Raw genomic sequence first — 12,086 nt, 5'->3', positions numbered from 1 at the left:
TGCAACTGACATACCAGATTTTGCAACTTCATTACAAATAAATTGCAACTCCTTCTCAAAATTTTAGGTGGAATAACTTTTGAATTCTTGAACTTACAAAGCTATCAAATTATTTTAGGATAATGCTCCAGTAATTTGTAACTGACATACCAAATTTTGCAATTTTATTATGAATAATTTGCAACTCCTTCTCAAAATTTTGAGTGGAATAATTTTGAATTCTTGAACTTGCAAAGCTACCAAATTATTTTAGGATATGGCTCCAGTAATTTGCAACTAATATACTAAATTTTGCAACTTCCTTATTAATAATTTGCAACTCATTCTCAAAATTTTGGGTGGAATAGCTTTTAAATTCTTGAACTTGCAAAACTATTAAATTATTTTAGAATATGATTCCAGTAATTTGCAACTAACTAAATATTGCAACTTCCTTATGAATAATTTGCAACTCATTCTCGAAATTTTGAATGGAATAACTTTTGAATTCTTAAACTTGCAAAGCTACCAAATTATTTTAGGACATGGCTCCGGTAATTTGCAATTGACATACCAAATTTTGCAACTGCCTTACAAATAATTTGCAACCTCTATTCGAAATTTTAAGACAACACACTTTTAGTGATTACAGAAGATATGAACTGTACATATAAGTTGCATGTATTAATTCATCTAATGCATCTGCACATATCAGTTGTCCACATACACAAAAGCATGAACTTGAATTTATAAAAGAGGGGTTGCTATGTATCAAAAAACCCCCCAATACTACCAATATATATGTATAAAAACCTATATATGTTAACCAAATCTAACTTGATCTAAAACTACCCATATATATATATCACCCAAATCCAAGTTCATGTAGTAACCCATTTACAATAACATCAACTTGGATTTAGATTTTTACACCTCTTTCATGTACGGTCTGCTTCATGATAATGAGAACAATGATAAACCTTCTTCTGCTGATATTGAGACTCAATCCTCACATGACGAGGTCTGCTAACTGATCGAGATGTTTTAGGAGGTAGCAAAAAGGTTTGGCTTATGAGCTTAGATACTGTCAATGCATTTGGCTTTGACATCTCATGGGTCTTAATATGTGCATAGTGTCATTGTATATTTTCTCCTATGAACTACGAAGATAACATGCATAATGCAACACTATACTTGTAGATTGCTTGTCTACAATCATCAGCACTCGCAAAAATCTGCTCAGGTCCTACTAGTAAATCTTTCCACTTTGTTGCATTCAGCTCAAGCATTAGTGTTGGGATACTTTGTATTGCACATGGTAGAACTTCAAGATCTTATGTAGCATGTGAATTCTCAGCTGAACATTTTGCTCTGCATTTTCATTCAAATCATGTTTATTACTACTATCCATATTCATATTAACATAATATTAATTATGCAACTATTAAAAAAACTTACCCATCAATTGAATCTCTTGTTGCCTCTGTACTTTGCTATATCTTCCCAATGATGTACACATGAGCAAAATTATCATTCAATTTCATTAATTGATTTATCCCTTCATCATCTTTAAGGTCTAAAAGAGCACTGCAATCAAACTTTACTATGTACTTCAACTCTATTCCATTTAAATCACAATTCAAGCATGATGAAATCAATCTAACAAGTCCTTCAAAAGACATTCCTTCTCTAATCATTCTTTCATTACAACTCCCCCCCATCATAATACATTGTCCTATGCATATCTTTTACAATATCTCCACTAAAATGAAAATAACAAAAAATTTTCTTTAAACAACTACTTTCCATCATACCCAATAATATCAACCTATAAGAAACAAAATAAAATGTAATAATATATCACTTAGAAACAAGTTACTTTTGACATAAGTGATTTTCGCATCAGTTAAACAGTGACAGCGTTCCATCTTAAAATATGGACACTTGATAGTAATTTCTGACATTTTCAATTGCAAAATGTCGAATCTTCATGCCAAATATTTAGAAACGTGAAATAAAAAAAAATCTTTCATGTTCAGTTGCAGAAAACCGTTCCATCTTTTTCCTTACGAAAGCCATTTTGCAAGAAATCAAACCTTCATGGAGTAAACCTTTTTGTTCAGATGCAAGGATTTGCAAAAAAAAAAAAAATACCTGTCTGCACGCACCAGCACAACTCCTTAAGCTTCCTTGAGTCAATAATTAAGGCAACTCACCTCTTCCAAGCATAACTCTATTTTAGAAATGGGTATTCTTCAATGTACAGCTCCATCACTTCCATGTAACTCTCATTAATGGCGGGAAAGAGATAAATTGGGAGGAAAATGTTGGAGCTAATGAGTGTACATGTTATATTTACTCATAGGGGCATTTTCATCATTTTTTTTGTAATTCTGATTGGGAAAAAACAGCATGGGACTTGATTGGCTTTTTAGAATTAGTTGGGACTTAACTGGTATAAAATTGATCTTTTGGGACTTGATTGTCATTTTCCCTATATAATTTGATGCAACCCAATCCATTTGCCAAGGGTGTGATGGGGTTAGGCAACCAAGAGACTATTTGTAAGGCAAAGGGAGAATATTTGTTTTGATTCTATTTATACGGTATCTCAATAATTATTATATTTATATTTATCTTTTTGCCCTTTATAAATGTTAGAAAAATTATTAAATGTTAGAATATTTTATTTATAAAATAAATATATTTAATAGGAGTAAAGTTTGAAAGTAATTAAGTTTTTAAATAGAAATAATGAAGTTTAAGATTTTTTTTTTTTGGGCTTCAATGAAATTGTTGGAAGTGACTTGAGACTAGAGAGAGTATATTAATAATTGTTAAATTTTTTATTTTACTTATGGCCTCATTTCAATCTTGAATATGTAATGAGTGTTAGATAACTCAGTGTGACTTGCTAATTAAATATAAAGGTTAACCTGACCCTAAAAAAAAAAAAGAAAAAAAACAATTAGCATGTTATTAGTTTATCTTTTAATCTTGCAAGAGGGTTGAACTTTTATATATAATCAAGGGTTTAAATGTGTATTTATCTCTGTATTTTCTTTTGAGAAGCACTGGATATCCTATGTTAATAAGAGAGTTATTTTTTTTTAAACTATTTTTTAGAAGAGCAAAATCTCTCTCCGTTGGTGATACGTTAATGGAGAAGGATTTTTTGTTCCTTTAGAAAATATTTTAAGAGAAAAAATGTTTCATTTATTAATATAGAGTGCCAATCACTCATTGACAAAAAATAAATGGGAAAAAAATGCACTAACCCTTCATATAACGCAATGTTTTTTATTTTAAAATTGAAAAAACAAGTCACAAATTTAACAAGATAATATTAATTTTATTTGTTTATTTGGATGTTCATTCATTTCTTTTTAATACAAAATTAGAAAATATTAAAATATTAAATTTGAGTGGTGAAATACTTTGAAGAAAGACCATTAGTTGAGCTGAAAAATTACAGAAAATGATTTAAAATATTCAAAATACTTAATCATTATTAATTTACTATAATTTATTGAAAATGTTATTGTTATTATAATAAATATTGTTAAAATTTTTAAAATTTATTAAGAAAATGATATTTTAATAAAATTAATATTGATTAAGTCTCTTAAATTTTTTAGATCATTCTTTGTAATTTTTTTTATTAACTAACAGTCAAATTATGAATATTTAGAACTGAAGTATTACTTATTATTAATTGGTATTTTCATATAAGAATTAAAGTGCATTTTTTCTCATGCACTTTTCTTCAAAGAGCATTAGTCATTTTATACTAATAAATGAGATATTTTTTACTTAAATTATTTTTCAAAGGAGCAAAACCTTCATTAATGGATCATTAACACAGAGAAATTTTTGCTCCTCTAACAAATAGTTTAAGGAAATGCCCTACTTATTAATAAAGGGTGCCTACTACTTCTCAAATAAAAGTACAGGAAAAAAAATACACTTTAATCTTATAATTAAAAAAACTAAACATATAATCACCTTTTAATAATTCATTGATACTTATCGTTTGTTTGGATGTAGAGAAAAATATGGAGGAAAAAAACTAGGTGAGAAAACGTTTAAAAATAGTAAAAAAAAATTACTATTTTAAAAAAATTTCTTTTAGTTTTCTCTCTTTGTTTTCTACCTACTTTTCTTTCCATCTGAATCAAGCCAAAGTGTGTCCTATCTCAAACTTGAATGTTTAAAATTTTATGGCAAAAAAACTAAAATTAAACCTAATTAAAATTAGGTATATTACCGTGTCCTGCGCACAATGTAATAAATGTATAATAGTTTTAATATTTATAACTTACCATACAATTTAATATAAATATAAATATTATAATTAACATCAATTATGGGCTAGTTTACTTCAATTTATTTTATCAAAAAATCACTTATTTTTTAACAACATATTTCTAATTGTATGTTAATGACTTTTGTTTAAACTTTTGAAAACAATCAAAATAAAAATATATATTTTTAATTATTTTAAAAAACTAATTAAAATAACCTCTAAAAATAATATAGCATGATAGATAAAAAAGAACGTTTTAAAAAAGCAGCATACACGAAAATATTATAAAATTTTAAAATAATTAAAAAGATAAAAAGATATAAAATTTAAAATTAACTAAGTAATAATCACATTTTTATTATTAGAACTGAACATAAAATAATGTCTTTTTTTAATAAAATTGACAAGGGAAAATTACAAGTAGGTCCCATAAAATTTAATTAATTATCAACAGATCTCATAAAATGTATAAAATACTTTCAAATCTCAAATTCTATACATTTATAACTAAATAAAAGGTATTTACAACTAGCCAATGATCATTTACAACTTACAAAAAAAAATGACAACCTATAATAGCAAGTTATAAATGCCCACATCCCAATTGTAAATGCCATTTGCTAAGTTTTAAATGCGCAGAATTTAAAATTTAGGAAAATTTTGTACATTTCATAGAATCTCTTAGTGATTAAATATCTTCTGAGACCTAAGTGTAATTTTTCAATCTATAAAGTATATCTTTTTGTAATATCTTAGCTATATAAAAAAAAATCATTTATTTTTTATTAATCTTAAATAAAGGGCATTGATCAATGGAATCCATAACTGGCGTTAACTTCAACATGATGATAATCTCAAACATTTGCCAGTTCTTTGTTGAAAGCCGATCTCAAACATGATAAATAATACCGTAGCATGAAAAAAATCTAAATTATCCTAATATATTCTTAAGAAAAACTTTGGGGCAGAAAAAATGTTCGTCCTTCTAAACTGAAAGCACATACAAAGATGTAAAAATAATACGCTGCGGATTCCTTTCAATGTTTAACCCTAGAATCTGTGAAATCTGGGATAAGTTTGAGTAAGGTGTGGGAAAGAAATTGGAAATAGAAATTCCACAAATTTCTGGTTCGAGAACCGGCCTACGTTAAACGTTCCTTTGATTGAATTAGTTGCTAGAAGAGAGAGCTTGATTGACAGAAACGAAAGAGTGTATGATTATGTGGACCCATCCAGGCAAAGGAATTTGCAGAAACTTAACTGTTGGTTCCAGCCTAATACTACTTTTCTTACCCATGCCCACTCACCTTGTGAGAAAAGAGGAGAGAATAAACACTTTTGAAAGCATCCATTGATAGTTGCTTTACAGTTAAATCTGTTTATTCTTTTTTATCCGCAGGTACAAGAAGGAGAGCTAATGGTGCATGAAAAATGCTATGGAGGTGGCCCGTCCCCGTGAAATCTATCATGTGGCTTTTTAAGCATGGGAGGACCCACACCTAGGAGCTGAGAGAAGAGAGGACTTGTGACTAAAGGGAACTGCCCCTTTAGTCGCGAGGCTACTGAAGACTTGATGCATTTGATGCGTGATTGCCCCGAATGCACTAGAAAGATCGAAAGCTACTGTCATAAAAGACCATTGGAACATCTTTATCAGCCTTACCAGTGTTGATTGGCTAAGATGAAACTTGGATCATGAAGTAGGTAAAGGTTACACAAAAAAGGTTACCTAGGCAACTCCATTTGGTTAGATTTGCTGGGATATTTGGGTGAAGAGATGTAAGAAAGTCTTTAATTCTAATTTTGGTCATGACTGGTGTTAATGACTACCGGACTGTCCTATCTAACTTCCTTAGAGCTTGCTTGAATACTGATCGTCTTGATATGGTACCTTCATTGACCAATGCAAGCAAGCATTCAAGAGGTAACAGGATGAGCAGATCTGATGGTGTTAAACTTGAGGTGGATGGCTCTGCTCTCTCTCCTGGATGTAGTAGCTACGGGCGTTTACATCCAAGATGGAGTTGGAAATTGGGTGAAGCAGTTTAGATGCAAACTTGTTAATATTCCACCTATTATTGCGGAACTGCTGGCTATTATTTGGAGACTTCATTTATGTTGGATTATTGGGACGCGCATTGTTATCTATTACAGTTGCATTAACACCATAACTTTGATCAACAAGGGTGAGGAGTTACACCCCTTCAAGGATATAATTGATTATGCGACTTTGCTATCATAGGAACTAGAGCTTTAGCTATTCACCATGTTTCTAGAGAGTCTAATTGTACTACTGATTATTTAGCGAAGTTGTCATATAGCTTAGGTGTTAATTTTCGTACCTTTGACCATCCCCTACCTCTCCCCCAAGAGGAGGTAAAGCATGAGTGGTTGCTTTAAACCCTTGTTGCTGTAATCTGTTTTGATTATGAATGCATTCTTCAGCCCAAAAAAAAAACAAAAAAAAAAGAACCAAGAACTAAATAATTGAACATAAAAATCAAGAAAGAATTCAAAGACTCAACATTCTAATTTGTTGACTTATAACGTAGTCACAAATCTTAACTTATAATTTGTCAACTTCCAATTAAACTTCCCACACATTGTCCCCATTGACTAGCAACAATCCAAGACTACAAAATTCAAACGCCAACGCCCACAAATCTAGGGCTTGTTTCGTTTTATTCTCCTTTGTTGTTTTTAAAAATTATTTTCGTAAACCAATTTTTCAAAACAAAAAAAATGTTTGATCATGTTAATTTAAAAACACTTTTAAAATTAAAAAAATTGACTAATAATGATAGCCGTTAGCAGTTAATAACAATGGCTTATAATAATAATTGATCAAGCTAGCTGTAACTTCTAATAATCAAATATAGCATATTTGAAAACAAGAAAAATAAAATGAAAACAATTTTAAAATATTTTTATTTTTTAAAATATTTTTATCCAAATGAGTTTTTTTATGTTTTAAAAAAAAATTATTTTAAAACTACAAATCAACCAGACCCCTAGGGGCAAGAAAACGTATTCTTTTGATCTGTTCTTCACTAGTGGCAAGAAACTAAAATTTTCAGTTCAAGTAACTTCAATTACCACTAAGTTCACAAGAATGTACATACACGAGAACAATCTTTAAATTCTAGAATAACCTAATTGACAAGGGACAAGACCCAAAAAGACAACCAAAATGATGGAACCTGCAACGCATCTATAGAATTGCCACATCCAAGTAATCACCAATCTGCATGTATAAACCAAGCTCAGTAACAGGGCTAGTAAATCATAATTATCACTACTAACTTTTCAACATAGCTTAAATTACTTTCCATTGTTTAAAAAAAAAGTATAATCATTCAAAAGCTATAAATATCAATTTATGCCAAAATAACACATTTAAGAATATGAAATCCATTGAACTCGCATCAAAAATTGAAAAACACGTGTATAAAGATCAAAGACATGCTAAAACGGCAATTGAACAGGTTCCTTGATCTTTGTCTGCAAATTCCTTGAGCAGGGTCTTAAAAATATATGAATTAGAGTTTCTTTTCACCAGTGGGGTGGAAGTCATTTACTATCTCAATTCTTAATCAAGGTCATAATAAAACAGCATACATATGTTCACAACAAACATTTCGAGTATATAATGTATATTAATATTATTACCCAAAACTTTGTTCAAAATAATCGAGCTAGTTACACAAACTTTCATTGAATTCTACAAAAATTATATAAGCCTTCTCTTTATAAGCTCACTCAGTTAACCATGTCATGACACGTACCAGGAAAAAACATGTTGCTTACCTCAAAACCAAGTTCAGCTAAAGCCTTGCCATCATCTAATCTTCCATTTCCATATGAAAAAGCCTTCCCCACCTGCATGAAGTTAAGAGAGTAAAAGAATGAGGAACAAACTAAAAATCCAAGCAGTGATGTACAGTAGACCACACATCCCACTAAGATGTGAACAATAACTCAGAAGTTACTAATTGCCTCTTCAGAGTCAAAAGAATGAGACATTCAACACAAAAACCGCATTAATTTGGAGAACAATTTCAAAACGAGCAAGTAAGAGGTGAGAAAAAAGGGATACTTTTGTCAGGGTTTTCTGTTTTTAACAATAAAATAGGAAGAAAGCATGAAGCAAAAGATAGCACACTCGTGAAAATCGGCAGCAATGTTAACAAACTTTAGCTGATGGGATATACAATAAAGTCAAATTCACGATTGCAAAGAAATCACTAGGGAACATCAAATATTCAGGTGAGAAGCTATAGGATACGACTCTAAAGTTATGTAGTCTGCATTAAGCAAAAAGACACAAACTCGTAAAGACAAAAGGACTTGCCTCTCTAACTAAGAAGCGGCCATGTTTATCAGGATAAACAAATGCGAAGGAGAGCTTTGCATTTCTTCTCCTTGCAGCTGGAGCCACTTCTTTAACCTGCACAAAATGGGTAGTCAAGTCAACCACAAAAAGGAAAGCATGAATAAATGAAAAACACCACCATTTCAAGAGGGACCTTCCACAAACAGAGATGATGGCATTTTCAGAAAAAGGGGAGCATCAATTCAAATGAATAAATGATTTCAATGAATCTGGTCTTTGCAAAAGCACAGATTCTGTCATGGTGATTGGTAAACCATCTACTCTAAATTATAGTAGCAAGATATCCTCTAACTGAAATCTGGCTAAATGCTATCTAGCCATGTATCTTATAAATAATTTCTAGCAACACTGTCTTTTCACATCACTTCTACCCTAATACCTAGTGTTGCTTTAAATTTATGAACTCAAGCCATGCTGCACACATCTGCATAAAATCCAAGTGGCATCATAATTTAGAATAAAGGATACACAGCAATGACTCCGTTGCACCAGTTAAATATAAAATGGTGGGGCAGACTTTCAAGCTCATGATAACATCATAAACACTAGTTGGATAGAAATTTAGGTATAGAAGAAACTGTGGAATTATCCTAGTACATCCCAAAGAGCATTGTCCATTTAATATTTCACTGAATGTAACATTCGAGAGAAGACATCTTACTAGAACACACAGGCCAACCTTTTCCTATTTCAAACGTAGTTGGTTTAAAATTTTTATATAACACCTTATCCTTCTTTCAATTCTTTAAAGACTACTAGAAGTGAACCATTTTATGATGAGGCCTTTGCCTAAACAATGCTTCTTTTACAAACAAAAGCCTTAAATAGAGTCTCATCAAGGAACTCATGTATCCTGCTCATAATTCTAAACGAAGACATAAAGGAATAATGGGGACAGATATTCTTCATACAAGATCAGTTAACTCTCTAAGAGTTGCATCCTTCCACGTATAAATTTGAACCTCGTCCTTGGGCTCCTTGCCTCTCACTGCAAATTCCTCATTGGTATGATGACCTCCAGCCTGCAGAATTTAAAGAGTACAGTACAGCATAGATTACTATCTCAGATGATATGTTTTCATGTCTTGCAAGTCACAACGAAATTATGGAAGTACATTAGAAGACCAGGATATGTCTGAGTGGATGTGTGCATACATTGATTATGTGCACCTACATGTATGAAAAGATTAGAAAACAAAAGCAACATGGCATGCAGCGGATGCCAATCAATTGATATCAGCGATGACAATCAGCAGTTCAAGAGGGGGGGAAGGCCGCTAGCAAAGGGTTCTAACTAGTGATGGGTTCTTAATAGCAAGACTAAAATGCTAAAATGAGCTGTTGTAGACTGTACCTGCTGTGATGCCATCTCTCCAACGGGCCAACTAATGGATATGGGAACTAAAACAGTATGGGATGCCCCCACTTTGAGTGAAATGGGATGCTACATGGTATACATAAGTGGATTGTTTCTCTTGTCCCAAAAGCTAACTTTTGCATGAGGGGTTAGAACTAGTCCTGAGCAAGATCTAAAGGCCCTGCTTGGTATGTGAGACTGAAGGGGCAGGATTGGTATTGAGATTGAGTAAACCCCAACTTTTTATGTTTCGTATGGGGTAATAAAACATTTAATACCAATGCCAGTCCCACCTACATGGGTTTTCTCAATACCACCACCCCCATGGTACTAGAAAATCAATCATGGGATTAAATATTTGCAGACCAAATTACCCTCCACTCCTCTCCCCCCCCCTCGTCTACCTCCCCTGCCATCCTTTCATCCCCTTCCTCCCCTGCCAGCTGCCGGTGACGTCTTTGCCGATGGTGCTGTTTTCCACCCACAGTGACAGTGTTCCTTCAGTATCCCCATCTTCCAAACAGCAAGAACAAGGGTAATGAACCAAAACGACGACAAGGTGACCAGATCTGAACCAATCAACCTTTCCAACAATGCAGAGTGCCAATAGAGATTCTTGAAGTTTCTGATGTTTTATCCATTATTCAAACTGGTTCAATAGCCAACCAGTGCATCTCATAGTTAAAAACAGTTGCTTAATCTGAACAAACTTGAAGCAAAGAACAATGAATTCTCTATGCGAAGCAATCTAAAAGAGAACAAAGAAATGAGTGGCAGGGAAGCAAAGCTTACAACACATTTGGAACCATCTTTGGAGGAGCGACGCAATGAGGATAGGAGGATGAAGGAAGAAGCCCAGGTCTGGTTTTTTGGGTCACTAGACAGTCGTAGGAAACAGAAAAAGAAGAGGATAATTATGTCTTTTACTTTTGTTTTTGGTTTGATCTGAGCATGATTTTTTTTTTTTTTTATCCCATCACCTACAAAACATGATTTTAAAAAGTCATTCCCACTCTCAATCCCATGCCCAATCCCATTCCAATCCTATTTCCAATCCCTTAAAATTCAATACTTCATACCAAAGGCCCTTGATAGATTTTAACACTTGCTCTCTGCGATTCGAGGACCACATGTCCATGACAGCCAAGGTGCAAAGCCTCCAATGATGTCTTTCTTTTACAAACAACTCAGTTGTAAGAAAACCATAATCCCAATCATCAACGGATAATTATATTAACACGACAAACTATAAGTGACCTCTGAAGACAGAAAACACAATCCCTTAAATCAAATGCATGAACAATTATCACACCCACAAAAGTACACAAAAACTGGAAACTTGAGATAGATCATCATCAAGCATGTAAAGTGCAGATACTGCAGACCGGCATACCTTAGTAAACACTCGCAGCAGCAGCGGGCAAGTCTGCAAATGCAATCAACAAAATAACTATAAAAACAAGAAATCTCCACAAGAATACCAGCTAGGTTTAACAAGAGAGGCAAGAAACGAAACAGAAAACACGCATTAAGAAGATAAAGCAATTAAGGACTAAGACCGCTAGGTCAATGAACGATGGAAGTTAAAAACTGGGTTCGGCAGAAAGATTGACAAAGCGGGAACCTTTTCGCGATCAACAGGTTCGAAGCGAGGGCGTGGAGGAGGAGGAGGAGGTGGAGGGCCTCTAGCAGGTGGGGACAGTGGTCGGCCTCCTTGCCTCTTCGGTGCGTCCCTCATCTTCTTAGGGATTCTACTGGCTCTGGAAGCTGCGTGAAATTTTGTTTCAGAATATCTTTCTCCAGTCTGGGTCTGAGCCTATTTTTTCTTTCATGCAATATCTAGTAAATTGGGACTAGGTTTCGTTCCTCCGCTGCAGCCGACACCTAAAATAAATGTTTTTATTTTTATTTTTATTTTTATTGTATATTTATTAAAATTATAAAAAAATAATATTAAATTTGGATGCTTTATATTAATTTTAGACTATTCAAATTAATAATTAAATTTTATTTTATTTATTATTTTAATATTAAATATGTACAATATTTGA

General features: G+C 32.6%; 1 protein-coding gene and 1 long non-coding RNA gene across 3 annotated transcripts; both read right to left on the bottom strand.

The window, feature by feature from the left end:
• Positions 1-816: 816 nt before the first annotated feature.
• On the bottom strand, positions 817-2,122 carry LOC129300314 (uncharacterized). Its single transcript, XR_008590741.1, has 2 exons — positions 1,438-2,122; positions 817-1,350 (listed from the first exon to the last, which is right to left on the bottom strand). It is a non-coding gene; the product is annotated as an uncharacterized LOC129300314 (long non-coding RNA).
• Positions 2,123-7,301: 5,179 nt separating this feature from the next.
• On the bottom strand, positions 7,302-11,882 carry LOC129304149 (histone deacetylase complex subunit SAP18). Of its 2 annotated transcripts, XM_054943820.1 has the most exons (6): positions 11,660-11,871; positions 11,429-11,461; positions 9,590-9,700; positions 8,637-8,732; positions 8,093-8,164; positions 7,302-7,529 (listed from the first exon to the last, which is right to left on the bottom strand). In XM_054943820.1, the coding sequence occupies exons 1-6, from the start codon at positions 11,771-11,773 to the stop codon at positions 7,497-7,499; spliced, it is 459 nt and encodes a 152-aa protein (XP_054799795.1). In that variant the 5' UTR covers positions 11,774-11,871; the 3' UTR covers positions 7,302-7,496. The 2 variants fall into 2 exon arrangements, with proteins under 2 accessions (XP_054799795.1, XP_054799796.1); XM_054943821.1 differs by lacking the exon at positions 9,590-9,700 and having other exon boundaries at positions 11,660-11,882.
• Between the last annotated feature and the right edge of the window lie 204 nt (positions 11,883-12,086).

This window comes from Prosopis cineraria, unplaced genomic scaffold (genome assembly GCF_029017545.1).
Source record: "Prosopis cineraria cultivar Desert tree isolate PC_DT_omini unplaced genomic scaffold, ASM2901754v1 PC2, whole genome shotgun sequence".
NCBI lineage: Eukaryota > Viridiplantae > Streptophyta > Magnoliopsida > Fabales > Fabaceae > Prosopis > Prosopis cineraria.
This window is presented reverse-complemented; position numbering and strand designations above follow the sequence as displayed.

Excerpts from the sequence above, each read along its gene's own strand:
- LOC129304149 (XM_054943820.1), bottom strand. The coding sequence starts at position 11,773 with ATGAGGGACGCACCGAAGAGGCAAGGAGGCCGACCACTGTCCCCACCT. Across the intron at positions 11,462-11,659 it reads AACCTGTTGATCGCGAAAAG|ACTTGCCCGCTGCTGCTGCG; the intron begins GTTCCCGCTTTG and ends TTGCATTTGCAG. Across the intron at positions 9,701-11,428 it reads TGCTGCGAGTGTTTACTAAG|GCTGGAGGTCATCATACCAA; the intron begins GTATGCCGGTCT and ends TAAATTCTGCAG.